Below are 27,034 nucleotides of genomic sequence, written 5' to 3' on the forward strand. Positions count from 1 at the left end.
TATTTACAATGTTAATTATTCTTTAAATCTGTTTGGGAGTTCAATGCAAATTTTAGTTTAACCAAGGTTTAAGAAGAAAGTCCTGCTTATCAAGCTTGCGCTTCCATCCTATTGCATTAGGTAACAGGTTCAGGAGGCTTCGAACAGGGCGAACAATCAGAACAGTTATTTAAGTCTATATTTTTGAACAGTGGCCTTTTTGACTCGCCTAATGGGATGGTCAAGCCTGGCGGACTAAACTTGTATTTTCACCACCGTTTTTATTACCGGTTTTTGGAGGGTCCAGAAAAGAGTTTGCGGGCTTAAAAATGAGCGCGGCGACGGCAACGCGAGGGTTACAAGGCAACACGCACCTTGTACAACTCGTCTTCCAAGTCAAATGCCGATTCCGTGTACGGTCAGCCAAAAAGTGGTCTACCACTTTTCGACTCTATCAATCAGATGATAGAGTCGAAAAGTGATAGACCACTTTCTTGGCTGACTGTACCATCCGACATCTGTGACCTGTGACACACATGGTCGGCCAACTTGTACTCGTGCCACCTTCCATTAATAGTTTAAAGAGGTTCCAGGCTTAGAAGCGAGCGCGGCGACGGGAGCGCGAGGGTCACAAGCCAGCACGAGCCTTGTACAGGTCGTCATCTAAATCAAATGCCGGGTCCGCGTACCCCGAGTCATCGTAGCGGAGCGATCTGAAAAGAAATACAAATTGAATAGTGTTCGCAATAAGTTGGAACATAGTTAACTATTGTGTGCCGGATGGTAAGGCCATTTGCGATCTGTCTAGTAGATATACATAGTTAAATTTTTTGAACTAGCCTACAAAGCTAGCTGTATCTAAGGTGGAATCTTCTCCCGCCATGAGAGAAAACCGACGACAGAAGAGTGGCGAATTACAGCGCTAGGCGATAACATATGTATGATATAAAACTACAAGACCCAGGTAACCTATGTATGCGTATTTACACCTAAGGTATCCGAGTGCGATAGCGCATCGCTCAACCGTGCACGCAGCTATGTAAAATCTTCGATGTCGGGAGACCATGTCTAAGGCGGCAGCGGTATCGACGAAGGCGGCAGCGGTCGCCACGATGCCCGCAACAGCATTCGGCCGTCATACCATCGCATAATAGCAAAGTCGTAACGTGGTGCGCGTCAATCAGTTGGAAAACCATCTCAAAGTGGCAACTACCTGTCGGGTGTCCGAGTGCGACAGCGCGACGGCGGCGGCGACCGCGACGACGCTCGCAGCAGCGTCGGGTCGTCGTACCGACGCGACACCACGGTGAAGTCGTGGTGCGCGTCGATCAGTTGGAGAACCATCTCAAAGTGGCAACTACCTGTCGGGTGTCCGAGTGCGACAGCGCGACGGCGGCGGCGACCGCGACGACGCCCGCAGCAGCGTCGGGTCGTCGTACCGACGCGACACCACGGTGAAGTCGTGGTGCGCGTCGATCAGTTGGAGAACCATCTCACAGTGGCAACTACCTGTCGGGTGTCCGAGTGCGACAGCGCGACGGCGGCGGCGACCGCGACGACGCCCGCAGCAGCGTCGGGTCGTCGTACCGACGCGACACCACGGTGAAGTCGTGGTGCGCGTCAATCAGCTTCTGCAGGCGGGAGACCATCTCGAAGTCGGACACCGATGACGGCACCAGGATGCCAAGGAGTTTCGCTATTGAGTTCCTAGAGCAACAAAAAAAAACAAGTTTAATGTTAGTTTCACTATTGGCTCCTTTTTCTCCTAATTGTCTATCAAAAATCTCAAGATTTGAAAAGTGGGTACCTAAAGCTGGTGAGCTGAGCCTCTCTCCTGTGACTTTCAGCAAGCGCTTCTTTAGTGCGGGCCAGGTCATCGCGTAGCATGTTGATCTGGTGCTCTGATGTTGTCCGTTCTTGCTCGAAGGTCTCCCCGGTGTTCCGGACCTGCTCATACAATGTTCACAGACATGATCTAAGGATTTTATTGGCACGGCTTTGGTGTCAAGAATGCTTTCTGCAGCATATATGTATAAGTTCATTTTCCATTGAGATTTTTCCTTAGGAGTTATTATCTAGCAGTAAGCCGATACGATTATTCAGATTTAAGACAAATGTTTGTCTTCGTTTAAATCTGAGTTTATAAGGGATTTCTGAACGCCCCTTGTCCTACCTGGTCTTTGAGCACGTTGACTTTGCGGTTGTACCGCGCTCGGAGCAGCTCTGCCTCGTCCAGCTTCTTCTGAAGCTCCTCGATCTTGCGCGCCCTCTCCAACGAAGTTATCTGTGGCCGATACAGATTTATTAGAGTACCTATCGAATTTTTCCAAACCCTTTCAAGTACCTATACAGGGTGATTTCGGGGTCGTGGAGCAAGAGAGCCAGATATCATACAGAATCTAAAGATGAGCTTAAAGATGTTGTTAATTATTGTTTATAACCTATAATGATGATTATTTTCCAGATGACAAGTAGGAAAAACATTTTTGCATACAAGTTGGTGACCCTACTCAATGTGACGTCTTGTTGCTTTCCATACAGCGCATGTCTTTTTTTTTTTTTATTGTGAATCAAGAAACAAACGGTCATTTACATTAATGCGTAATGGTTTAACATTGCATCTTAAGGTTAGACCTACAGTTTCCTTAATTGAATATAATCGTGCTAAATTTTTATACACTATGGTTTTTCTTTTACATTTTTATTGCTACAGAGAATACAGAAAATCGGTGCTTATTATTTCTCTAATTATTAAAAAATACAAAACTTGTTTAACTGCAAAGTTATTAACTTACTATACTATACTAACTGAATATACGCCATATACAAAATATCTAGTTATACATATATTTTACTTAATAAAATATATTCCTAGCTATATTTTCTTTCACAAACAAATGCTTTTTTTATGGAGACTATATCACAGTAAAAAACATCAATATTACAGAGATTTAAACATTCGTTATAAAGTCTACAGGCACGCCTTATAAACATATTTCGTGCATAGCAAGTTCTGCTAAACGGGACAGCAAATAACTCCTTTTTGCGACATTTGCGCTGACGCGCACGAGGGACTTTTATATTTATTTTTTTAAGTATCACTACTTCAAAAAATAAATATATAAAAGGGACTTTTATATTTATTTTTTGAAGTAGTGAGGGAATCTCCAATTTAGAATTTAAGATTTTATAAAGTAAGACCGAGTCTACGCAGTCACGGCGGTCTTTAAGAGACTGAATTTTATGGTATTGCAATGAGGAGGGGTAATCAACATAATTTTGTCCAGTTCTAAAATCTAACGTTTTTACAAACTTCTTTTGAAGCCTTTCTATTCTGTCAATATGGACAGCATGAAATGGCTTCCAAACAGCACACGCAAATTCAAGACGACTTCTTACATAGCTGTTATAGAGAGTTATGTAACTAAAAGAATTTTTAAAGGGTTTGCAGACTCTTAAGATGAAACCTAATAGCTTAAACGATTTAGCAACTACATTATCAATGTGAGGAATAAATGACAACTTAGAATCCATTATTACTCCTAGATCTCGAATTTGCGTTACCCTATTTAATATTTTACCGGAAATTGTGTAATTATGATCAATATTTTTCTTTTTCCTAGAGAAAGTTATAATGCTACACTTTTCATTGTTCAAAAATAGATTATTATCAGTACAGTATTTCTCTAAGTTAAATAAATCCTCTTGTAATAAATAACAATCTGAAACATCTTTAATAATTTTAAAAATTTTGGCATCATCAGCGTAGAGTAAAACTTTAGAGTACTTAATGTAGTCGGTTATATCATTAATAAAATGTCAAAAGTCATAGGGTGACCATAATTACTTAGTATAACATTAATTTTACTTGAAAAATAAGAATAATTAAAGTAATTATCTTTTAATCAAATACTAAAGCCTGACAACAGTTTATTTGACCCTCGCCATTTTGCGGATTTTCAATGGTACTAATTTCTTTTACTGGCAACAAGTACTCTTTGACAGCGAACGTTGGATGTCATCGAATGTCACCGATGTAAACAAATAGAAAATATCTACGAATATATTCAAATATAAACGGTTTTATTACAAAAAAATGCCAAAAAATACAAAGATGCGAAGGAAATTGTAGTGAATGCAATCAAATACTTACAGCTTAAAAAAGACGAAGGACCAGCAACAATAAACAATAGCATTCCAATAAACAATGTTTTAAAGTTGGTTGTTGACATGACCAGGATTGACATTTTATAGTGCGGTTGTATTGAACTGGTTAGTTGTTTGGTTTAATATTAAATAAGTATTTAGAATCAGATTTCGAGGAATAGGTAAATAGGGAATATTAGGCAAAGCTCTGCGTAGGTGGCACCTTTGTAGCATATACAGTAAACCAGCGGTTCTCAAACTTTTTTGGTGACGGAACCCTTTCGGCAAGCGAAATATGACTGACCCTGACTATACATGACGTACACACATTATTGCCATACGTAAGCTGTTTGCAGCGACACTATCTCAGGGTTAAATAAACTGTTGTCAGGCTATACCATATGATCAGAGATGTGAAAAATACTTTATAAAAAGTATTTAAATACAAAATACAAATACTTCCTTAATAATACTATTTCAAATGCAAAATACAAAATAGTTTTTAAATTTGTATTTAAATACAAAATACGAAATAGGTATTTTCAAAATACTTTTTAAAAATACAAATACTTTGCGATAAAAGATACTCTGAGTCTGAATTAAAAAGTATTACTCGGAATTTCCGAATTGAAAAGACTCTCTTTATTCTTTGAAATCAATCCTCTATCTAAAGTGCAAATTTCTAGGTGTTTGCTCATATTAACCGGTAGGACGTAGGTATGGATGATGGTTTTTAACGGCCAACTTTTAAAGCATTAATTTGTAATGTTTTACAGCTAGTATAATATAATGCCTCTCGTTAGTGTGATGAAAACGTCTCGTTTGTGTTTCACCAGGGCAGAAAAGTTCTCTCTTGTCCTCTCGTGCCTTCAAACCCTCGCAACATTCAAGATTCCACTTTTTTAACCACTCGCTACGCTTGTGGTCATGTGCGACGTTACTAAACAGATTCAACAGTTCCATGTTAAAAGAATGAGAGAGTTGCCAGGATTGGAACATCAGAAGAGATTGTAACTCCTACCTACATTACCTACCTACAATAAAGTATTTTGTATTTTGAAAATAGAAAATAGGTCCCAAAAACTATTTCAAATAAAATACAAAATAGTCTTCTTCAAAAGGTATTTAAATACAAAATACAAAATAGGTATTTTGCATTTTAAATACAAGTATTTCAAATAAGTCACATCTCTGCATATGATAATGTGGATCATTTACAGAGTCAGAAAAAGTGGTTCTGGATCACGACCCAGAAATCACCCTGTATATTATAGGTATGAATCAGATAGCAGGGTGCGTAGCCAACATGAAAATCGTTTACGCTCCGTAGCGAACAAAACACAACTGTTACTGGAATAAGATGGAAGAGTGATAGAGAGACAAAAAGCGTTTCGTTGTCATTATTGTCATAGCGCAAGCGATTGTCACCTTGGCTACATCGATGGCAAACTATATTGTGTAAACATTAAATCGCAGTTTCTACAAACATTTAATCGGTACCTAAATGTGTAGGTAATCTACTTGTTCTTTGTAAGTAATAATCTTGAGTCTCTCGTTATTACGCCCTACAATAACACAATTAAGTAACTACTACCAGGTAGATTCTATTTATAAAAGTTGTCGTTGATCAGAAAATTCCAGGCTTTCAGAATATAGAACAACTAAAGGTAGATACCTAATATAATTACATATCCAATATACAATGATTCATTGTGACTCCATAGTTACTAGATATTAGGTATAGAAGGAGCAACAATTTACTACCTTGTACTTATTTAGTTGGAAATTCTTGGCAATCTAGATCAGTAATTCAACTCGGCGTATTATGATGATACACATAACTTCTGGTCTAATCGAATACATAAATCAAGACAAGACTAGACCGATGAATGAGATCACGGCAAGTGATGTCGATGTATAAATTCATTTAACCTTGCTCTTACATTATTCCTACATTACATTTATTCATGCAAATCGGGGTAATAAATATGAATAAGTTTAAATCAAAAATAGGTACTGTTTACTTTGATCCACAGTCCTCGATCATTAGTCGGTAATTTACAAATGTAGGTAAGTGCTAGGCTGCTGTTCTACTGGTCATTTACGAGTAAATCATCCTTAACCGAAAATGGCTTAAAATATTTTGATCATACTATTCAAATATTTTAGTGCCACAGTTTTAAGAATCGCACCTGCAGCTGTTGGATCATCTTCTCCATCGAATGTATCCGGAGTTTTCTCATTAACCTGATAAAAGTTTGCCCGTGTATGAGCTTCGAAGTCCCTGCACCATCAGCGGTCGCGCTCCTCAGGAGGTTGCCGCATTGCCGAGCAAGCTTATTCCGCTCACGTTGTGCCTACTCGGCCACATCAGCTACCTAGGTGGGTGTGGGCGAGATGTCCCACTTGACTGCATGTGAGCTGACTCCGCTTATCTTGTACTCAGCCGCGCCAGCCTACCACTTACTGGGTAAATCTAAAATCAAAATTTCGATTTCCACGGTAGATAGACCCTCTATTTCCTCACCCACCTTATACTCTGCCGCGTCAGCGACCTGCGCGTGCAGATCGCGCAGCTGTGCGCGGGCATCGCCGAGTTGCGCGGCTAGCTTGTCACACTGGCGCGCTAGCTTCTTGCTCCTTGCTGTCGCCTCGTCGCGCTCGGCCTGCAGCACGGCGCGCACGCGCGATGACTCCTCCTGTTAGGGTGATACGGTGTAGGCTGACTTAAATGTAATGTAACAAAATGGCCTTAAATTATAAATTTCAAATAAAATTTACATGGCGCAAAATGTGTCTATGGAATACTTAGACACATTTTGACACTAAAAATAGATTACGTAGTAGGTAGTATTTGTTTTCTCAAACGTAGGTAAACTGAGGTATAAATAGGTAAATAATCCAGCAATTACGAACCCGATATCACGATCTCAATTATGTTTTATGCGTGCATGTGTTGATAATTAGAAGCCTATCCAAATATACCGGTATAATTAAGTTAGTAGCTATAATCACAGTCATTTGAGTAATGCATAATTGTATAACAGGTAGCTATCTATACAAATATGACCGGGAAGTATACACTGTACAGTTATGCCCGGAGGCAAGGTTGCGCGCGGGTCATTTAAAGATTTTAAAGCAAACAAATGAACTACGCGAACGAGATTTGTTTTCCATCGTTGAACATTAATAGAGAGACTTAGGTTGAAATCGTGACGAGTTGAAGCGGAAATGTAAGACGAACAGACGTCAAATCCTTTTATTTTTTTTAGTCGGTACCTACCTATAATAAATACTACGCTTCCATGGGGGTTAGCACGATTTTGTCTAAGTAAGTAGGTAAGTACATATTTCTCGAATGCTAATAAACACTCGATCGATCACTTTACTACAAATAATTATATATAACACTCATTTAGGTTTATTCTTTTAAATCATCGTATTTTGTTAGCGTGCACTACGAGACTATAGTGCATCTTGACTGCATCAGAGAGTATATTATATATGTCTCTGACTGCATGTATCATTCGTAACTATACATACTGCGTGTCTTGTTAAGAACACGATACAAACGCCTTTATATAAATAAGGTGAAAGTCGAAAATAGTCTACCCACAATGTCTCGAATTACACTGTACCGACGTACGTGCGACGTACGTAAGTAAAATTACTACAAAAATCAATATTCAGCATTCTACCACAATGTCGGTTTATAACTTTCGATTTTTTTTTCAAAGCTAGGAAGCGAAGCTTCGCGGTTTCACAGACAAAGTTTTTAAGCAAACCCATTGATTATCAGATCAAATATGAAATTCCTACCATTTTCTGAATTATAAAAAGCGTAGCGCAATGTTGACAAGTGACACTGTTATTAATTATACCTACTCCTACAAATATGCGTTAACTTAACTACTCGTAGCTGTACCACATAGTTTGGCGCTTACATATACAAATCACTGTCAAGAACATAAGTACTAAAAGCTGTCCCATTAGTTATACTTTTTGACAATGATTTGTTTACTTTTATTGTAAATTGTTAATTAATATAACAGATATTGTAACCGGTGTACCATTTCCATTTACCACTTTACCTGAACACTTAGTTTGCGCCGTAACAGGTCCAGATGCAAGTCTTTCCTTTGAATTTGTTCCCTAAGGATCCGTATCCGTCTTTGTAGTTGGTACACCACGGCCGTCTGTGAAAAAGCATGGTGCCTTAGGTAGCGTAGTACCTACGACTAAAGGTGCATCCACCGCGAAACTCGAGCGCACCGCGAGCTCGCACGTCTGTTTCCTTCATGATTGCGCGCGTTCGCATTCACTAAATTTGGATGCACCTTTATGCCACATCAGACTTAAATTTCTACCTTGGATGTATTGATACAACAAAGTAATAGGTACTTAATTAAATAAATGGATGAATGATGATTACAATGTCAGACTACTTAAATGCGCTAAATACGGCCTACGTAGAGTGTTATCACTTAAATCGATAGTCGATGGATCGATCAACGTCAAATCTTCAACCAAGTAAAATTGACGACGTCTAATCGAAAGCTATGTACAGTCAGCTACAGAGAAAAGGGGAGCCCTGCATAAAAGTTTGTATGGAAAGGTGCTAAGCGAACAGCATTGCTGACTGTACATCGATCGACGATGGTAGTAGAGACATTCTTACGTCACGATTACGAAAAAATCTATCCGAGCGAGTATCTGTCGGTACATTATCGCTACGTCTGTCAAGGGCTTAAAAACCGTCATAGTCAGGCGATATCGCTCGGAGCATTTTTTCGTAGCTTTTGTGCCTCGGTCTCGGTCATGAAAAATACGCTTTTTTCGTGACTCTGAAGGGGAAACAATAATAAGGTGCAGTCCAAAGATAGCTCATTACTACGGTTTTACACCGTGCTGTCTGCATACTGTGCGTGATAAATTGATAATAGATAAAATAGTCAAATCATTAAGTGCCAATTCAGTTCTAATTAGCGGTCAGTATTATTGCTAAATAATTACGATGCCTGGTGTAACATGCCTTGTTGGAATGTATCTTACTTCTTTAAGGTAAGGCAAGTCATGGAAAGAACGCTCCCTGCGTAGACGAGGCAGCGTGCCATAGTATCCGTAATATAGCAGCTACACAAAATATTAATTGTCAATTTAGAGAACTGTCATGTAAAGGTGTGTCCAAATCTGGCGATTTCGCAGCATTTGCTTAATTCACAGACTGGCTTATTCACAGTGAGTTCGCCAGATGTAGACGCACCTTTAGACCTTCCACAAAAGTACCACCTTATTACTACCCCATGTTGTCTCAGATTGTCGCCCCACACCACACCCTATGTTAATAATTTGATATGAAAACCAGGGCGATGCTCCTGCCCTCGTAGGTAGGAATTTACTCTCTAGCAGTGTTTTTCACCCTTTCATGATGCCCTTTTTGGTTTGATATTTTTGTTCGGCGGTTCGCGTCCTACAGATTTTTTTTATAAGTAAATGTTTTTTCGTTATTACTAACCTTGTCGACGATTTTATCGCTCTCTAGCCTCGCCAGCTGTTCGGCGCGATGCATGATGGCGTCCGTGTGGAGCTCGATACCGATGTCCTGGGTCAGCTCGTCCATATTCATGGTCCTGCTAAGCCGCTCGAGGAAGGCTACAAACTGTAACAATAAGCCATTATTTTACAAAAAAAAAACAACGCCTTGGCGATTTCCGTGTGAATAAAAGAGATCAATTGTAAACCTTATTGAAAAGGTATAAGGTCCACCGATGTTCAGTTAAGAGTTTCAGATAGTAGTAGTACCTATTAGTGTTCATCATATATATAGTAAAAGTTACTCGATTGGAACTGGTTTATGATGGATGCAGCTCGCTTACTGATAAACTGAAGCGAGATCTGATGATGGGACTTTATATTGAAATTGTTCGTTCAAAGGGTAGCAGCAGCATTGATCGTCTCATTCGTTTTTAGTTTATTTCTTATTTCGTATCATTCCATTCGTCACTCGTTCTTCAAAAAGACCCTGCACTTGAAATATAAGAAGGTATGCATGTAAACTTTTAATTTCGGTAGAACGCGACTTATAATAGTGTAAAGATTAGAGTTTATCATTTGAAATTGTCTCTGGTTCTTCCTAATGAAATGCTTACATTAGCTTTGTCCTTGCGTAAATTGTCTCTGGTGAGCTCGAGCGCTGCCAGTTCAGCCTCAAGCTTGTGGACCTATGAAATAAATATATCTTTAAGAGTAGGTATTAGATCAAAATATATACTTACCTTAATTATGGTTCTAAAAAATAAAGACAGCTATTTTTAGCTAGACTCAGACTATTCCTACCTAGGTAGGTAGACCGGTAGACCTACTGTCGAAAAGGTTTTATACTCTGGGTGATTTTGGAGTCACGGTCCTGAATGTCACAAATTTCCCCATGGGACTAACTACAAAATCGTGAAAAAATATGAAATCACGGGAGTAAATTATTTTTACGATTTTCATATCTGTCCCATGGGAAACCGTCGGGATCACGACCCAAAATTCACCCAGTAGATTATCATAGGGTTGAGTGTTTTTTCCTTCGGCATGTAATACATATTCCGACATTTATTCCTATTCACGATACTTTTCAATTCACGGTACCTTGCCCTCGAGCATGTTGCGCTCGTCCTCCAGTACCCGCACGCGGGTCGCGGCCTGCTCGTGCGCGTGCGCCGCGCGGCTGAACTGCTGGGACTCCATGCTTAACTTTTCGCGCAGCGCATCGATTTGCTGCAACAAGAGGTGAAAAATCATTAAGATTTGGACTTTTACTAAAATAGGTACTAAGTAATTTAAGTAGTACTTACATGTAAGTAGCATAAATAATTAACTACCTATTGTTAGTAATTAATTAATAATTAATTTTTAAATCATAGCTAATAGAGTCTGACCAGCCAGTAGTCGTGTCACAAACAAAACGCGGGTGTTTCAAGAAAAACCGCACCTGGCAACAAAATTACTATGAAATTAAATGACAGCTTATTTGATAGGTCCATAGATATAAGAATATATACAGATGCCTTTCAAGCGAGCTGTCAGTGGGACCACTTTTTGTTTAGTGTACGATTAACAAAGCGACCCACTTTGCTGTAGCCATGTCGATAAAGTCATATCGATAAACTACCGACATTTCTTGCAATTTTAATTTTACTTCAAAGGTTTAACTATACCTAAAATGAACAAAAACGCTTTTTTTCTTTATTGTGGTTATCAGATCACAATTTTGTAGTCACGCCCCAGGAGAGAACCAAGGGAAAGTTCAGATATTTAATTAAAATACATAAATACCTATTAAAATAGGTGGTCCGCAATAATTGAATTATTTTATTACATTATAATATATTCATTATCCATTAGCATTTCAATTATGTTTATGTTTAACGAATATATTGAAGCTTCAATTAATCGCTATTTCGTTCCGCTGTGTAGCGTTTACCGATATATAACATGATTAAAATCGACTTTTCACATCCCTAAAAGAGCACACATATACGTTTTTACGCAAACATGCACAATCTGGGTCGCCTAAAAAGGGGCCACTTGGATTTGAAGTCCATCTTGTCAACAGTATAGTTGTCCTTTTTTGACAAATGGCATTTTAAAAGAGCGAGGAGAGAGAAATGATACTAGTTGCTGCGCCGTCAAATAGAACAATAAAGGTAGGGGCCTTGGATAGGTCTATGATTTGATAGGAAAAAAAGTTGCCATTTAAAAAGAATTTAAAAACATAGCTTGTGATACGACTCGCTGGTCAGACTCTAAGCAATAATAAGGTTTAAGCAATAAGAATTAGTTTCAATTTGAGTGACAAACTCCCACAGCCGGAAGTCTTTTTGAAATCTAATTATTAGCCATCTGAAGGGATATAACTTTACCATTCCTAAACCTTATTGCACCGAGATAAAGTCTACCATTGATCAGCAATGTGTGTTATACTCGTACGTACCACAGTTTTATCCTTGTTGTCGCTAAGAATCTCTCGAATCCTGTCTTTGATGGTGCTTTCGTGGGCCTCGACGAACCGCGTCGGCAAGCTCAGGAGAATCGCGATTGACTCCATCGTATTGCGAAATTCCGTTTGCAATCTTTGGTATTTTTCGTCGCGGTGACGGAGGTCCTCTGAAAATATATAAAGAAACAAATTTTCATAACACTCATTTCTTAACTGTGATATAAATGACTTAATTCAAGGACTGATACAAGTTTATTATAATGATCGTGAATATCGTGATAAGAGAGTTTAGAGGCGTATTTTGTCCCTGTCCCACCATGGATATAAAATAACGTTAATGATAATAATGATTAATGATATTCGAAAACCTGTTTCAATTTTTGTTGTACGAGAATACGGTGAACATGTAATGTTGTACGTGAATTCAATAAGTTTTACAATTACCATTTTGTCATGCGTGATTGGGTAGTCAGTCTTATGCAGGTCTTGGATGACATATTTTACGGAAACGTGCCTAATGAAATACTAATATTAAAGCGACTTTTTCTCAAGTCCCAGCCGCTCCAGATCTAGCAACTAAGACGTCGCTTTAATTACCACCCACCTTTCAGCTGCACAATCATGGACTCGTTCTGGTTGACGTTGTCGGTGACGACGCTCAGGTTCTTGGAGCAGTGGGACAGCTTCTCGCGCGCCTCGTGCAGCTCGCGGTCCAGGACTCGCGTTTGTACGGACAGCGACTCCTTCTCCTGCCGTAGTCGCTCCAGCTCAAGCAATTGAGATGTCACCTACAAAGTTGTGATTTGATAAGCAGACATCATTGTTACTGGCAGTCCGTCGCGGTGCCCTATAAGAAGTGTTAAGTTAAGCAGGCCTCTTTCTTATACTGTGGTATGTACTTAAGCTTCAATCAGACTAAGAGTAGCTAAATCCAGTGCGCTAGACGCTAAAATGACACAATCAAAAGAGATACTCAATATACGCTGAGTCTTTTCAAAGCAATCCATTTGTACCAAAGGGCCGGGCCTGGCTGTTTAGAGAGCTATTAATTATTATGAATGATGGATTAGCAAGAAGAGCTTTAAAAGCTAAAGTTATTTCAGTACTACTCCAAAGCGACTAGGCCCAGATGCTATTTTCCGGTAAATTTCACATTAGCAGACGATTGACGAGAAATTAATCTACATCACCTGTCGCTGCAGCATGTCTTTGTCCGCGTTAGCCCTCTCCAACGCATCCCGGCAACTCCTAAAGTCCTGCTCGACACTCGACAAGTTCTCCGTAGTGTTCATACATCTGTTCTTGAGCCTTGTTATTTCTTGCACCAACTCCGCCGCTTTGATTATAAGGCTTTCTGGGGAATGGGTGTGAGTAGTGTCACAGAATTCAGCGTCCAACGCCGCAGACAAACGACGCACTAAGTCGTGAAACTGGCAGCGGGCATTTTCCTTTTGCTGCTCTTCGTTATGACACTCTAATTCAAGAGTACGAAGCTTCTTTTCTAAGTCTTTTATTTTATCATCGTAGTAGCGATTGTCTCTCTGTAAAGTTTGTACTGTCATGTCGCTCCTCCCTTGAGCAGCTTGTAAGGTACGCTGTATTTCTTCGAGGTCCTGAATTTTCTTCCTAAGAGACGATATGACCGCGTTTTGCCTGGCATTCTGTTCGCGCAGGTGGTCGATTTCCACCTGCTGTTCTAAAATTCTTTGATCACGGGAAAGCATTTGGTTCTTTAAATCGCTGACCTGCAACATTGTTAGAATACAGAAATTAACGTTTCAAATGCCTCATGTCATACTTATGAATTTAATTTTGTTACCTTATCAGCAGACTTCGGTGGTTTACACACTGATTTAAACTTTCACGATGTTTACACATCATTAAATTGTACAACAGGACGGTAATTAATCGCGTAATTAAGTAGTTTTAAAGTTTTAAGATTTGCCTCCGACGTTTCGAGGACGGCGTTGTCCCCGTGGTCTCGGAGAAGACTGGCTAAAGTTGACATCAACATCATCTATAGTCCGTTTTTTTAGCATTTGAAAGAACTTCGCAGAAGTAATTAAGCTTCTGGTTCCAAATCCGGCACTTTTAGCGGTAATAATTTGAAGTAAATTATATGTATTGACCATGCTACATTAGATAATTCAATAATTATTAACAATTAAAGAGCCTGATAAACACTGTACGCTTGCTTCTGTGGAGTTCTTTCTAATGCTAAAAAAAATGCTAAAAACGAACTATAGCCGCCAGAGTTTTTCGAACTACCTGCAGCCTGCACTTAGTCTTGTTTACTTATCAGTTGGAACGTTTTGCGCACAGCTAGAACGTCGGACGTAAATCTTAATACTTAAATGACTTAAAAAAAAGTTCCTTCGATGGTGTAGTCCGATATTTACTTATTACTAATATTGGATCTTAAAGAGGGCGTCGGATCCGATTTTGAGTCTATCTATACATATAATCTATGCTATGTAAACAAGCCAAACGTGAACTAAATACGTACCTTTAATAACTCTAATATCTAAAAACGATTCTAGGTATATTGTTCTAATGTTCATATTTTGTGCTACTTTACCCACAGGCCGCACGTAATTTTGAGGTCGAAGTTGTCGAATAAAAATCTTTTACAGTACCTACACATATGGTCCTACTTTCCCGCACTAGTGCGTAAAACAGGACTTTCCGTGCGTATGTCTAAAGTTTAAAGGGCCATATGTACCTACTGTAAAACGTTGTACGATACGCGTGCGAATAGGTAATTCGCAACTCGTGTCGATTTAAAACACTAATTTCCTATCATCCGCACTTTGTATCTTAAATATCTAATGTACTGGCACACGTCCATTTAAAACAGCGCCAGGTTTTTTGTTTCCTTACTTTTGGCCCGGGGTGATCCGATATCGCATACTCACTTCAGACAACAATTTATCTCGCTTGTACTGCAGCCCCGCGAGATCGCTCCTCAAGGCGGTGACGACGTCATTCCCCACGTCCGCGTCCATCTGTACAAGTCCACCATAAATTATTCATTAAAGGTGCGGCTTCAATAGGCTAACAGTGGCACTATAATTACAGTCATAACTTACAAAATGCCATGGCAAGGTTTTATTGCCAGACGGTCCTACCCAAGCGAGCAGAAGACAACTACTAAGCTGTACTTCTTGTTAAAAAGTTTGCGTGACCCGTATTGCTATTTCAAGCTCGCGAAAGGCACGACATTCTCATTACCATGGAAAGGGAAGCCCACCCAAACAAATTATGACTTTGTTGACATGATTTGTCTGATAAAGACTGCGACATGGGGGTTCTATGCAGGTACATAGTTAGGCAGCTCCGATATCGACAACGTTACAAAAGGGAAAAACGAATTCCGTTAAGCTATTTTTATAGCTACGAACTGTATAGTTTCAGGGAAATCGCTGCATGGTACGGTCTTGAGCACGCTACTTTGCATCGTAGTAAAAGTACGATCATAATTGATTTAGCAAAAAGCGCAGGCTTTATTGTGGAAATGCCGATACTTACAGTAACGTAGCTCGTACCGATTAACTGACAGGCACCGTTTGAACATGTGATGGATTACTTAAAGCAGTGCCGTGCCTTTTTTATCATTATGCATGTGATGAAGTATTAATAGCTTTAAAGCTATAGGTAATTTAATTAATCTTCTACGCAGGAACTTATGGACGCACAAAGTGGTGCATTATATTGTGGCTTAGACAGTCCTAACTATACTAGTACCACTACATAAGCCGTGGATGGAGCATTCTATAAATGAATTAGATACACCTATACTACTTATTAACTGTTTTTACTTAAGTGTGTTGTTCTGATAAGATAATACCAAATACTTCCGAATGTCGGTTAATCTCGAAAATAAACTCTAAGAGACGGAATTATGGGTGGTTTCCGGAATTTCCCGACGTTCAGAAGTACAGGACATACTTAGGTCTATTCTGAATTACCCGATTCACCCGATTGCTCACTAATCACTTACCTACACCTTATAAAACAAAGTCCCCGGCCGCGTCTGTCTGTATGTTCGCGATATGCTCAAAAACTGAACGGATATAAGTATGTACCTATGTGGTTTTCACCTATCTTCTTTCTTTGTTGAGGAAGGTTTAGGTATAGTCGCGGTCAATAATACCTTTACACATTGCATGACAAAAACATGCTTACAACTCACATGACAGATTCTGATTTCAGTTTATAATCTGTCTTCCATAAAAACATTTACAAAAATTGTGTCATAACAGATTTACATTGCTTGTTACAGAATAAGATTTATTGCCAATGTGCCGTATAATGGACGGTATAATGGACGTGGAACCAGTAATGGGATAAAAAAACATAGTTCCTCTAAAATAAGTATCTAAAAGTAGTTTATAAACACTGGCTGTATATTATAATAAATAAGAGTCCTAGAGCTGTTTCAGTTTGAAGTTTCATTTGCTACAATACGAGACTAGAATTTTCTCTGTAGATTTAGGTATACGAGATAGTATTAGTATAGTTTTTTAGTGTTCCGTACTAAACTTTGTTCACGGAACACTTATTTTTAGCATTAGAAAAAGTTTTTGGCAAAAATTTAATTTTTAGTACAAGCTTTTATCGCTGACTGTACTTTTCTTTGCACAGGCAATTAATACTCATCGAGACAATTCTAAAAACCCCAAACACAATTAGAAAATGAGCGGGTGTATAGCGCCATCTATCAGCAAATCTGGTCATAATAGGGAGTATTATTGTAATGTTCCGCCGCTAGAGTGCAGCACTAATTTGTTTAGTAAACCATAGAGTTACTTATACATACTACGCATAAAACAGTTTTTTGACAAGTTTTTACTATGACATTGATGCATCAAGGCGGTTTGTTTCCAGATGGCCTACCGGGAAACGCGAAATTTCGTTATCTCTAAGATATCGATCGAATAAGCAAGAGTGATAGGAAGGCAGAAACCGGACTTTCGATTGTCGTGTTTTACGGTAGGCCATGTCATTGAGTTATAGATGGTCAAGCAAACCTTGTCAGTAGAAAAAGGCGCGAAATTAAAATTTTCTATTAGACGCTATTCCTTCGCGCCTACATTTATCAAATTTGCCGCCTTTTTCTACTGACAAGATCTGCTTGACCAAGTATAGTGACGCCCTCTACGCAGAGTTTTGCGTAATATTTATTCGGGATATTTGCGCAATTCAAGCCCGCGCGCACACTCGTTCGCGCAGCTGCAATTCGCGCACGAGTCTGGAGGGGCATAACACATTCACTGCCAACAACGCGAGCAACGCGTAGCCGATAGATAACACGGGACCACGGGACATGGTATAATAATATATATACTCCGCCTGGTACTCTCTTCCGAGATTCGCGAATGACCTAACTGACACAGGCCTACGTCATCATGCTGTTTACAGGTTCTCAAACTTTAAAATGTGGGAGAATTTTAACCAACGGTGAAAATTATTTTAACGGCATTAATTTTAAGTTATTCATGTAGAAACATAGTAAAATAAAACTACCCTTTTCACTCCTACTCTTACACTTCCGAATAGAACAGCCAACCATTTTCGTAACAAAACATTAATTTCCAAGCTTACGACGTGAAAAGTTTGGAAAACACTGCAACTGCTGACACTGAGCGAGATGGAAATAACAATTAACACGCGTTCGACAAGGATGACGGTCAGGGCCAAGGCCCCTACCTTTTCTGTTCTCTTTGACGGCGCAGCAACTAGTATCATTTCTCTCTCCTCGCTCTTTTAAAATGCCATTTGTCAAAAAAGGACAACCATACTGTTGACAAGGTGAACTTCAAATCAAGTGTTGCCTTTTTTGATGCATCCAGGCTGTGTATGTGTGCGTAAAAACGTGTATGTGTGCTCTTTTAGGGATGTGAAAAGTCGATTTTAATCATGTTATATATCGATAAATGCTACACAGTGGAACGAAATAGCAATTAATTGAAGCTTCAATATCTTTGTTAAACATATACATAATTGAAATGCTAATGAATAATAAATATATTAGAATATAATAAAATATTTCAATTATTGCGGAACACATATCTTAGTAGGTGTTTATGTATTTTAATTAAATATCTGAACTTTCCCTTGGTTCCCTGATGGGGCGTGACGATAAAATTGTGATCTGATAACCACAATAAAGAATAAAAGCGTTTTTGTTCATTTTAGATATCGTCAAACCTTTGAAGTAAAATTAAAATTGTAAGAAATGTCGATAGTTTATCGATATGACTTTATCGACATGGCTACAGCAAGGTGGTGTTAAATTGTTAATCGTACACTAAACCAAAGAGTAAAGTAAGTATAATAGGTAAAGAGAGCCCTCTTGAAGCATTTTATGGAAACTCATTTGAAAGCGCCATCTCTGATTCTCCCCCGAAACTAACTAAGTATGTATGTGTGAGTGTACAACTACATATGCATCCATACGTGTACTTTCGTCCCACATAATATTAGGTCTACTTGGTCGGTTTAAAAGTCCATTTTTTGATTGGTTTCTTGTAACAAATAACTGTAATTGTTTACAAGAAGTCAAACAAAAAATGTACTTGTAAACCGCCCAAGTAGACCTAATATTATGTAGAAAAGGTTTTAAAGAGTGGAATGAATATAACAGAAACATAATAGTAAGTAATAGTAAAGTATTTTATTGCCTTCAATTTGGTATATACAGATAATATAGTACCTATTAATAGCAGGAATCTACCGCTTGCAGCTTCTGACTCTATATCCATTGTCTAAGCAGGTACCTCCATAATATGCGCTCCAGTTCCTCCCACGACGTGTCTTTAGCGGAATCAAGACGCACGATTTTTTGCAGAATGTCATAGAACATGCTTGTCGTGACCAAAATTAAAATTGCACTATTATAGTTTCGAACTTATACACAGGTCCTTTTCATCGCTATTTGCAGTCAGCGCTAACGATGGAATTTTTCATTTTTCGTTCGAGAATATCTAAACCTCCCGGCATTTTCTTGAGCACTATTAAAATTTTTAAACCTGTTGTAATATTGGGAGGCTAATTTCCCTATTTTCGTATTTAATGCTTGCTCCATTTTTACTCGGTTACACTTTAAAATTAATAGAGAATAATTATCTTATATAATTTGTTTACGACATTTATTTTGGTCTGACAAGTAAACAACAGTTGCTAAGTAACCAACATTATAAATAAAGAAAGGTGTTGACAAACTAGGTATGTAACCTTCTCAATGTTGTATTCATGCCTTAAAATTGTATCAATTTTATAGTGACACATCTAATGACGTAGTTTGCATAATCGGAAGTCTGCTTTACGCAATTTTTCTTTCTTTCTAAATTGACGCCATCATCCGCCATCTTTACTGACGTTAACTATGTTCCGAGTGTCCCCCCCCCTGCACTAAACAAAAGTGGCAACAGTGACAGCTCGCTGAGACCCCGTCTCTATATATTGTAAGTCTATGGTCAGGGCATGAAGTTATCTAGATCCGAATTGTCAAATGTGACAGTAGTAATCTTGTGTTGCCAGTAGTGTAAACAGAATTACCCGAACGTCTGAAATTTCTTTCGTGAATCGGAACATATTGCTAACGAATAATTAAAAATGACGTGTTATTGTAAAATTTAAGATAAAATACATATAAATGAAAATTATAAAATAATAAAGAAATATTTTAACTTATTAACCATAGGTATAATGTACCCATGTAACATGTTATGTTGAAATAAAGTGGCAATGTTATTGTGACGTAGGCCTGTGTCACTCTGGGAAGAGAAGACCATGTTTTATTAGACCATGACACGGGAATCACGGGATAAAAACCGTAGGTACAGCTTGGCAAAAAAGAGTAGAAATTAAAAAGTGGCAACACTGTAGTGTCGTCCCTTTCAAACCAATGTATATCAGAAAACAAGACGACGCTACAGTGTTGCCACTTTTTAATATCTACTCTTTTTTGCCAAGCTGTATGTAGCGCATACGCTCGAATAAGGGTGCTAGGCTAGCGGCGTCATTCATTCATAATCATTTATTTGCGATAAAAAAGGTTATATACAAGTTGTTTCTGTAAAATATACATTATATTTTTCACCACGCCAGCTCGGAAAGACTTACTTTGCACTTCAAAAACTGATAGCAAAGTAACATTTTATTCACATGTGAGGCAAAGTAATCCAATGCAAATTTTGAGTTGTTTTCTTATGTTTGCTGGTAAAATTGGCTTTTAAGTGATGATTTTGGATGATAAATATTTAATAACATTCGTTTGGATTTGATTAGGTTTGATTTTGTTTGATATTTACATTTAATATTTGCTTCGGGTTGGTGTGGTGAAAAATTTTGTTTCACTCAGGGGCAAATTTTGTTTAACCCTCGTGCTTTGAAACCCTCGCAACGCTCAAGATTCCATTTTCGAACCACTCGCTTCAATTTTGGAATCTTTCGCTTGCTCGGGTATCAATATTAGCACGAGCGGTTAAACAACAACTTTGCCCCCTTGTAAAACAAATAACTATTTCCTGCAGGTATTTAGGTATGATCATATTTTTTGTAAGCTTTTCAAATTTTTTCATTGCTTATTCTTATTATATTATATACATACCTAATACAACTCGAGCTCTTTCATATGATACCCAACTTCACTATTAAATTGACTTTCAAATGTTGCCATTTACCTACCATCCTATCCTACAAAAAATCTCAAAAGTATTTGTAGATGGATAACGTATTATAATTTTATTTATGTCATGTTGAAAAAACTTTATAGAAACCATTTGAAAGTAAATAGGTAGGTTTTTGCTTCTACGCTACTGTACAATAAAAACAGATTATTTTGTAGGTATAGTCAGCCAAGAAAGTGGTCTACCACTTTTCGACTCTACCATCTGATTGATAAAGTCGAAAAGTGGTAAACCACTTTCTTGGCTCACCGTGCCTACTTAAACATTTATAAATGTAGTTGCTTTAAAATCTAAAATATAGGTACCTATATCCATTAACAGGCGCCAGAACCACATGTACCTACTTGTACTTATACAACTACGGTCAAATATTTCAAGGTGAAACAGATCCAGTTATGCAATATCCTCCCAAAAACCTGGGTTCACTTTCCACTCACCTCAGTTGGTGTTTTGCTGCACAGGGCCTCGTAAATCTTCCAATCCTCCGCGTCCTCCTTCCCCTTATCGTCTTCCATGGTATTTACACGTCTCGCTTATTTGGAGCCCCGGCTTGTTTGGGGGCAGTTGACGACGTCGTTGCCAAGAACGTGTAGTCATGTAAACACCAGCATCGATTTTGTAGCATCGTTGTGTGTTGACATTTTAAACCTTATTGTGAAGGTTTAAGGCCTAAAATTGATCAATATCGATTATTGTTGTTAGTAAGTCATTGTCATTGTTATAAGCAATTTTGCAGTTTTCTTTGAGAATCCCGCTTTCTTTTGTGGTTTACTAAGTAGTTTCTTTTCATTAGGTTGAGGTAAAAATGTGGACGGATTAAACCCGGAAATGTTGGCTATTTATTGGGCGCAGGAGCTTTATTCTTTTGTTAAATATCGTCGTTGCGCTTGTAAAATCCGCTATGTTAAAAAACAAAACTTTACAGGAGACACAAGAATATTTCTTTTTCATTAGCGAGAACTGGGAATGTCAAAAATTCAAGTGTTCAATGGGACATTAAGTTACGAAAGATTTGGAAATTTTAACTTCTTGACGTTCTCAAGAAGAAGAAAAGTAGACCTAATTTTGCTACAATACGTGACTAGAATTTTCTCTGTAGATTTAGGTATCCGAGATAAAGCCTTTCAAAATTTATATTTTTGTCTCGTGTTTCGTACTAAACTTTGTTCACGGAACACTTATTTTAGCACTAGAAAAAGTTTTTGGCAAAAATTTCATTTTTGGTGCAAGCTTTTATCGCGGACTGTACTTTTCTTTGCATAGGCAACTACATAATACTCATCGAGACAATTCTAAAAACTCCAAACACAATTAGGTTTCGTTGTTTTATCAGTATTAGAGTTCCTATGGCCATCTCCGGTCTCCATCATCAGATCATGACACCATTATTGCATTGTCACCCGACTTACATATGTATGCAAAATTTCAACTCAATCGGAAACCCGGAAGTGGGTCAAATTTAACTTGCAAGATTTGATTACAGACACCAGCGAAATGATATACATGGAAGTATTCTGTCGGCTCAATTATGACCCAACGCAAACTACCCCGCGATAGGCGGTACTTACAAACTGCTCGATTGGCAATCTCAGTACGCGACCGAGATGACAGTCAGTGACAAATGGCTAAATTGATTTATAAAAACAACGTTTTTGTAATAAAAATATATTCATGTGTCGTGAAGTGGTGCAGAAGTTATTTTAGTTCATACCAAGGACAATGGAATCACTTTTCACTTGTAGTAAACAGATAACTCCAGTAAAATTTGGAAAAAACATGACGATTTGTTTTCAATACTACCGTGCTAAGCTAAAACGTAACAACTGCATACGACTTTCATAACAACATACGACTTTTTAAATTGCGAGGATAATAGGGATGGTGTTATGCCAAATGAAGTAGACTATTTTATTAACTTGTGTTTGGTTTAGGTATTTTCTATATAATTATAAATAAATTCCTTCTTACAGATTTGTATTTTCCTTTTTTATTTCATGAGATGGAGCTATAAAAAAACTACCTAGTTATTTCAAATTAATAATTTTCATTACTTTCCAATCAGATTCCCACAAGATGCTATTCGCAGAGAACTATGGAAAAAAGCGTCCAATTAGAGAGACATGAAATTGAGTGGATGCCTGGCAAGATATCTAGAATGGTGTACTTTCGTTTGGGCCGAATACATTTTGCAAAATATCACTTCCCAACAAACTTATCGCAATAGTTTCATTTCCCAAAGACACCTTTAGCAAAGTTACACTTCGCATATAATTTATTTGGTCAAATTATCATTTGGCATGATTTTACTTTGTCAAATGTTATTAGGACAAAAACTTATTTAGCAAACGTTTTTTATTGTCTAATATTATATTCCAAAAAGACATGCTGCGCCGACCCCAAGTGAATGGAACAAGGGCAAGAGAATGATGATTATATTACAATGAAGTATTTGGACAAATTAAATTATAATTATAATTATTTATTATTTTTCAGTTGATGATTATATTCCAAAAAGATGTTTGGTCAAAATTGTCACTTCGCAAATTTGACAAATAAGCATGTCTATTTAAAGTAATTTTTGTTATGTTAATATAGGTACGTTAAATTCTACGTAATTTGGGTGGGTTGGGTTAGGTTTGAACTGCGATCCTCACAAAACGGAACAGTCAATACCACTATCAGAAAAGTGGGTTAGGTTAGGTTAGAACTGTGACCCTCACAGAATCGAAATGCTATTAGAAAAGTGGGTTAGGTTAGAACTGCCGTCCATACAGAAACGAAATACTGTGTACTAGAAAAAGGTCATCGAAGTGGATTAATTAATTTAATAGAATAACGAGATGTAAAAAAAATTGCATGTCATTTTAGACTAAAATGTGGTTTAAAAATTGGTAGTTATTTACAATTTTTGGGTTACAATTATTACTTTGGTGTTATTTGCTTTAATAGAATAGCAAGATGTAACAAATTTGGTTATCATTTTATATTAAAATGGAGTTTTAATTTTAGTGATCATTTACTACATATTTTTGAGGAATGTTTTTTTTGACGTTACATTTTACTATGTACATATATGTAATGATCAGCTAAATACCAGACAAATAAATTCCGCAGCCTCCTCTCTATTGGTACCTATGTAAATTATATGCCATGCAATATTTTGGGACATGTAAGTTATGCTTAATGATACATTTGACTAAATAATATTTGGTAAAATGAAACTTGTCCAAGTAATTATTTGCTAAACAATAACTTGCCAAAAAAGACTATTGCTAACTGAAAATATGCGATAAGTTGTTTTGCCGAACATTTTTTTGGGAAATGATAATTTGGGAAACATAGTTTGGGATGTGATACTTTGGGAAACGTTTTTGGGCCATTCGTTAGTAAACCATCATATATGTATATAAAATTGAAAAACCAGAACGGGATAAAAAACGGGGGAAGAAGCGAGATGGCGCCTTACAAATTTCTAAAAATGTTTTTGACACGTTTCTCAAATACGACGCACTTCTCAAATACGACGCACGTATGATAAGAAAAAACTGTTCCAATCTATTATCTATATTTGAGATTAGAACTAGAATATAAAAACTACCGCTTTCGATGTGTATTTAATTTACAATAAGCAAAAGAAATTTTCATAACATTCTTCATTTTACGACTATCGGCTATTTTCGGAAACTCTCGGTTCGTTTCGTTTCGGTGTAAAGTAATCTAAATTATGTTTATCATGTTGGTATACAGTTATTTCTACGTGTTTTATACGAAGTAAAATAAAAAAGTGATGTCAACCTCAACCTTTTACCTTAGTTTATGCCCAAACGAGTGACATGCCATATAATGACAGATAATGACTTATCAATACCTATCAATAGTAATTTGTATTTTGTTGTTTTAAATTTCTTTTTGAGTTATATTATGCAGATTTACTTTCACAGCCTCGGCAAACAAATTCGTGCGGGGACCGGGCTGCCGAGATAGGCCAAAAATACAAAGTTGATAGCAAGTTATAATGTACGTAGATAAAATTTAAGTGCATGTTCAGATATTTTTGAGCGAATCGACCTGGTGAAAATAAGCAAATGTACAGTCAGCAGTCGGCCAAATATCGTAATATAACTCTGTTGCTATAGAAATAAGGATGTGTTCCGATATACTGGCGGAATACTGAGAGACAAAAGTGGCTAAGCTTACATTGGCTCGGAGTAGAGATGGGCGCCAGCGGGTAAATACCGGGAAAATACCCAAAACTACCCAATCTACCCGATATTTACCCGTATCTACCCAAATTGTTGGGTATTTAAAATTTGTTCGTATAATTGAAGAAATTCATTATATAACTAAGATATATGAATATTATTATCGTATAAATATGAAAATAAGTTAAAATAAAGTATCCAAATCACAATGTCACAACTTTTTTGTACACAATTTATTTTTTTCGTGAATTTTTTTTTATATCTATATGGCTACTATTTTTTAATTGTTGACAACAATTTTGGTTTTGATATTTCTACATTTTATTTTATTTATCGTTTAATACAGTAATTTTTTCGTTAGGTATATGGCCAAATTTGATTTACTATAACCAGTTTGGATGAAATTTTGTGTGTATCTAAATTGTTTGATCTCAACAAGATCCCGAAAATGAGGATTCGAGAGCCACATTAATCCGCCACTTTACCGAAAACTTGCCAGAAATCAGCACTGACGAAATCGAGATGCCCCTCAGGCAGCTTAAAAATGGAAGAGCCCCAGGCAAGGGCGGCGTTACGAGCTTCTGAAAGCGGGAGGTAAACCTGCACTGAAGGAGCTCCAGAACATCTTTAACGCCGTTCTTTTCGATGGGAGAACTCCAGAGGTGTGGAGTAGGAGTGTAATCGTGCTGTTCTTCAAAAAGGGAAATAAGGCCCTATCGAAGAAGTACCGACCCATTTCGCTCCTAATCCACATCTACAAGCTGTTTTCGAGGGTCATCACGAACCGCCTAGCACGAAGACTCGGCGAATTTCAGCCACCGGAGCAGGCCGGATTTCGAGGAGGATACGGCACCATAGACTACATCTTCATAGTGCGGCAGATTATACAGAAGACTGAAGAGTATAATCGGCCCCTGTGCTTAGCATTTCATCATGCATCGTGGTGTGAGACAAGGGGATGTGATTTCCCCCAAATTGTTCACAAATGCATTGGAGGATATGTTTAAAACGCTCGACTGGAAGGAACAAGGTATTAACATTAATGGCGAATACATCTCACACTTGCGATTTGCGGACGACATCGTCACCATGGCTGAGACGTTGCAGGATTTAGAGCATATGCTGACCGGTCTAGCTGATTCTTCTCAACGCATAGGTCTCCGGATGAATTTGGACAAAACGAAAGTTATGTTCAACAAACGTGTTGCTCCGGGACCTATTTCAGTACAAGGGGCTGTTCGCGAGGTTGTTAAGGAATACGTCTACCTCGGGCAAATACTGCAGTTAGGAAGGAACAACTTCGAGAAAGAGTCGAATAGAAGGATATAGCTGGGCTGGGCAGCATATGGGAAGCTGCGTCGAGTCTTCACTCCGTCAATCCCACAGAGTCTGAAGACAAAAGTCTTCAATCAGTGGGTCCTACCCGTGATGACATACGGAGTCGAAACGTGGACACTCACGGTAGGGTCAGTCCATAAATTCAAAGTCGCTCAGCGAGCAATGGAAAGGGCTATGCTCGGAGTCTCTCTGAGGGATCGTATTCGAAATGAAGTCATCCGTCAGAGAACTAAAGTCGTCGACATAGCCCACCGGATTAGCAAGCTGAAGTGGCAGTGGGCCGGTCATATTAGCCGTAGAACCGATAACCGTTGGGGTAGACGAGTTCTCGAGTGGAGACCGCGCATCGGCAAACGTAGAGTAGGACGCCCTCAGACTAGATGGAGCGATGATCTTCGCAAGGCGGCCAGCAAGAGCTGGATCAAAGTTGCCGCAAATCATGCTCAATGGCGTGCAATAGGAGAGGCCTATGTCCAGCAGTGGAAGAGAGTAGGCTGATGATGATGATGATGATGATGATGAAAACACAATATGACCCAGTAGGTGGCACTGCTATCGGTATATATATACAGGGCGTCCCACGGCTATGCCACATGGAGGGAAAGTACCCTCAATATTGTAGATCAGTGTTTTTCAAAGTGTGGGTCGCGACCCCCAGGGGGGTCGCGGCACTTGTCCAGGGGGGTCGC

At 38.2% G+C, this 27,034-nt stretch overlaps 1 protein-coding gene across 1 annotated transcript; it reads right to left on the reverse strand.

Moving 5' to 3' along the window:
• Positions 1-1,484: 1,484 nt before the first annotated feature.
• Positions 1,485-21,369, reverse strand: LOC134671207 (coiled-coil domain-containing protein 170). The gene is made up of 13 exons (XM_063529004.1): positions 21,243-21,369; positions 15,028-15,117; positions 13,303-13,857; positions 12,717-12,900; positions 12,107-12,279; positions 10,762-10,890; positions 10,275-10,346; positions 9,641-9,784; positions 8,217-8,321; positions 6,657-6,824; positions 2,153-2,263; positions 1,787-1,926; positions 1,485-1,686 (listed from the first exon to the last, which is right to left on the reverse strand). Exons 1-13 carry the CDS (start codon positions 21,318-21,320, stop codon positions 1,485-1,487), a joined length of 2,151 nt encoding a protein of 716 aa, XP_063385074.1. The 5' UTR covers positions 21,321-21,369.
• Between the last annotated feature and the right edge of the window lie 5,665 nt (positions 21,370-27,034).

Source organism: Cydia fagiglandana, chromosome 1 (assembly GCF_963556715.1).
Source record: "Cydia fagiglandana chromosome 1, ilCydFagi1.1, whole genome shotgun sequence".
NCBI lineage: Eukaryota > Metazoa > Arthropoda > Insecta > Lepidoptera > Tortricidae > Cydia > Cydia fagiglandana.

What these genes read in the sequence shown, in the direction of transcription:
- LOC134671207 (XM_063529004.1), bottom strand. Translation starts at nt 21,320, where the DNA reads ATGGAAGACGATAAGGGGAAGGAGGACGCGGAGGATTGGAAGATTTAC. An exon ending in GGCGCAAACTAAGTGTTCAG is followed by an intron (nt 6,825 to 8,216) that starts GTAAAGTGGTAA and finishes TCACCCTAACAG; the next exon opens with GAGGAGTCATCGCGCGTGCG. An exon ending in CTGACGCGGCAGAGTATAAG is followed by an intron (nt 2,264 to 6,656) that starts GTGGGTGAGGAA and finishes TATCGGCCACAG; the next exon opens with ATAACTTCGTTGGAGAGGGC.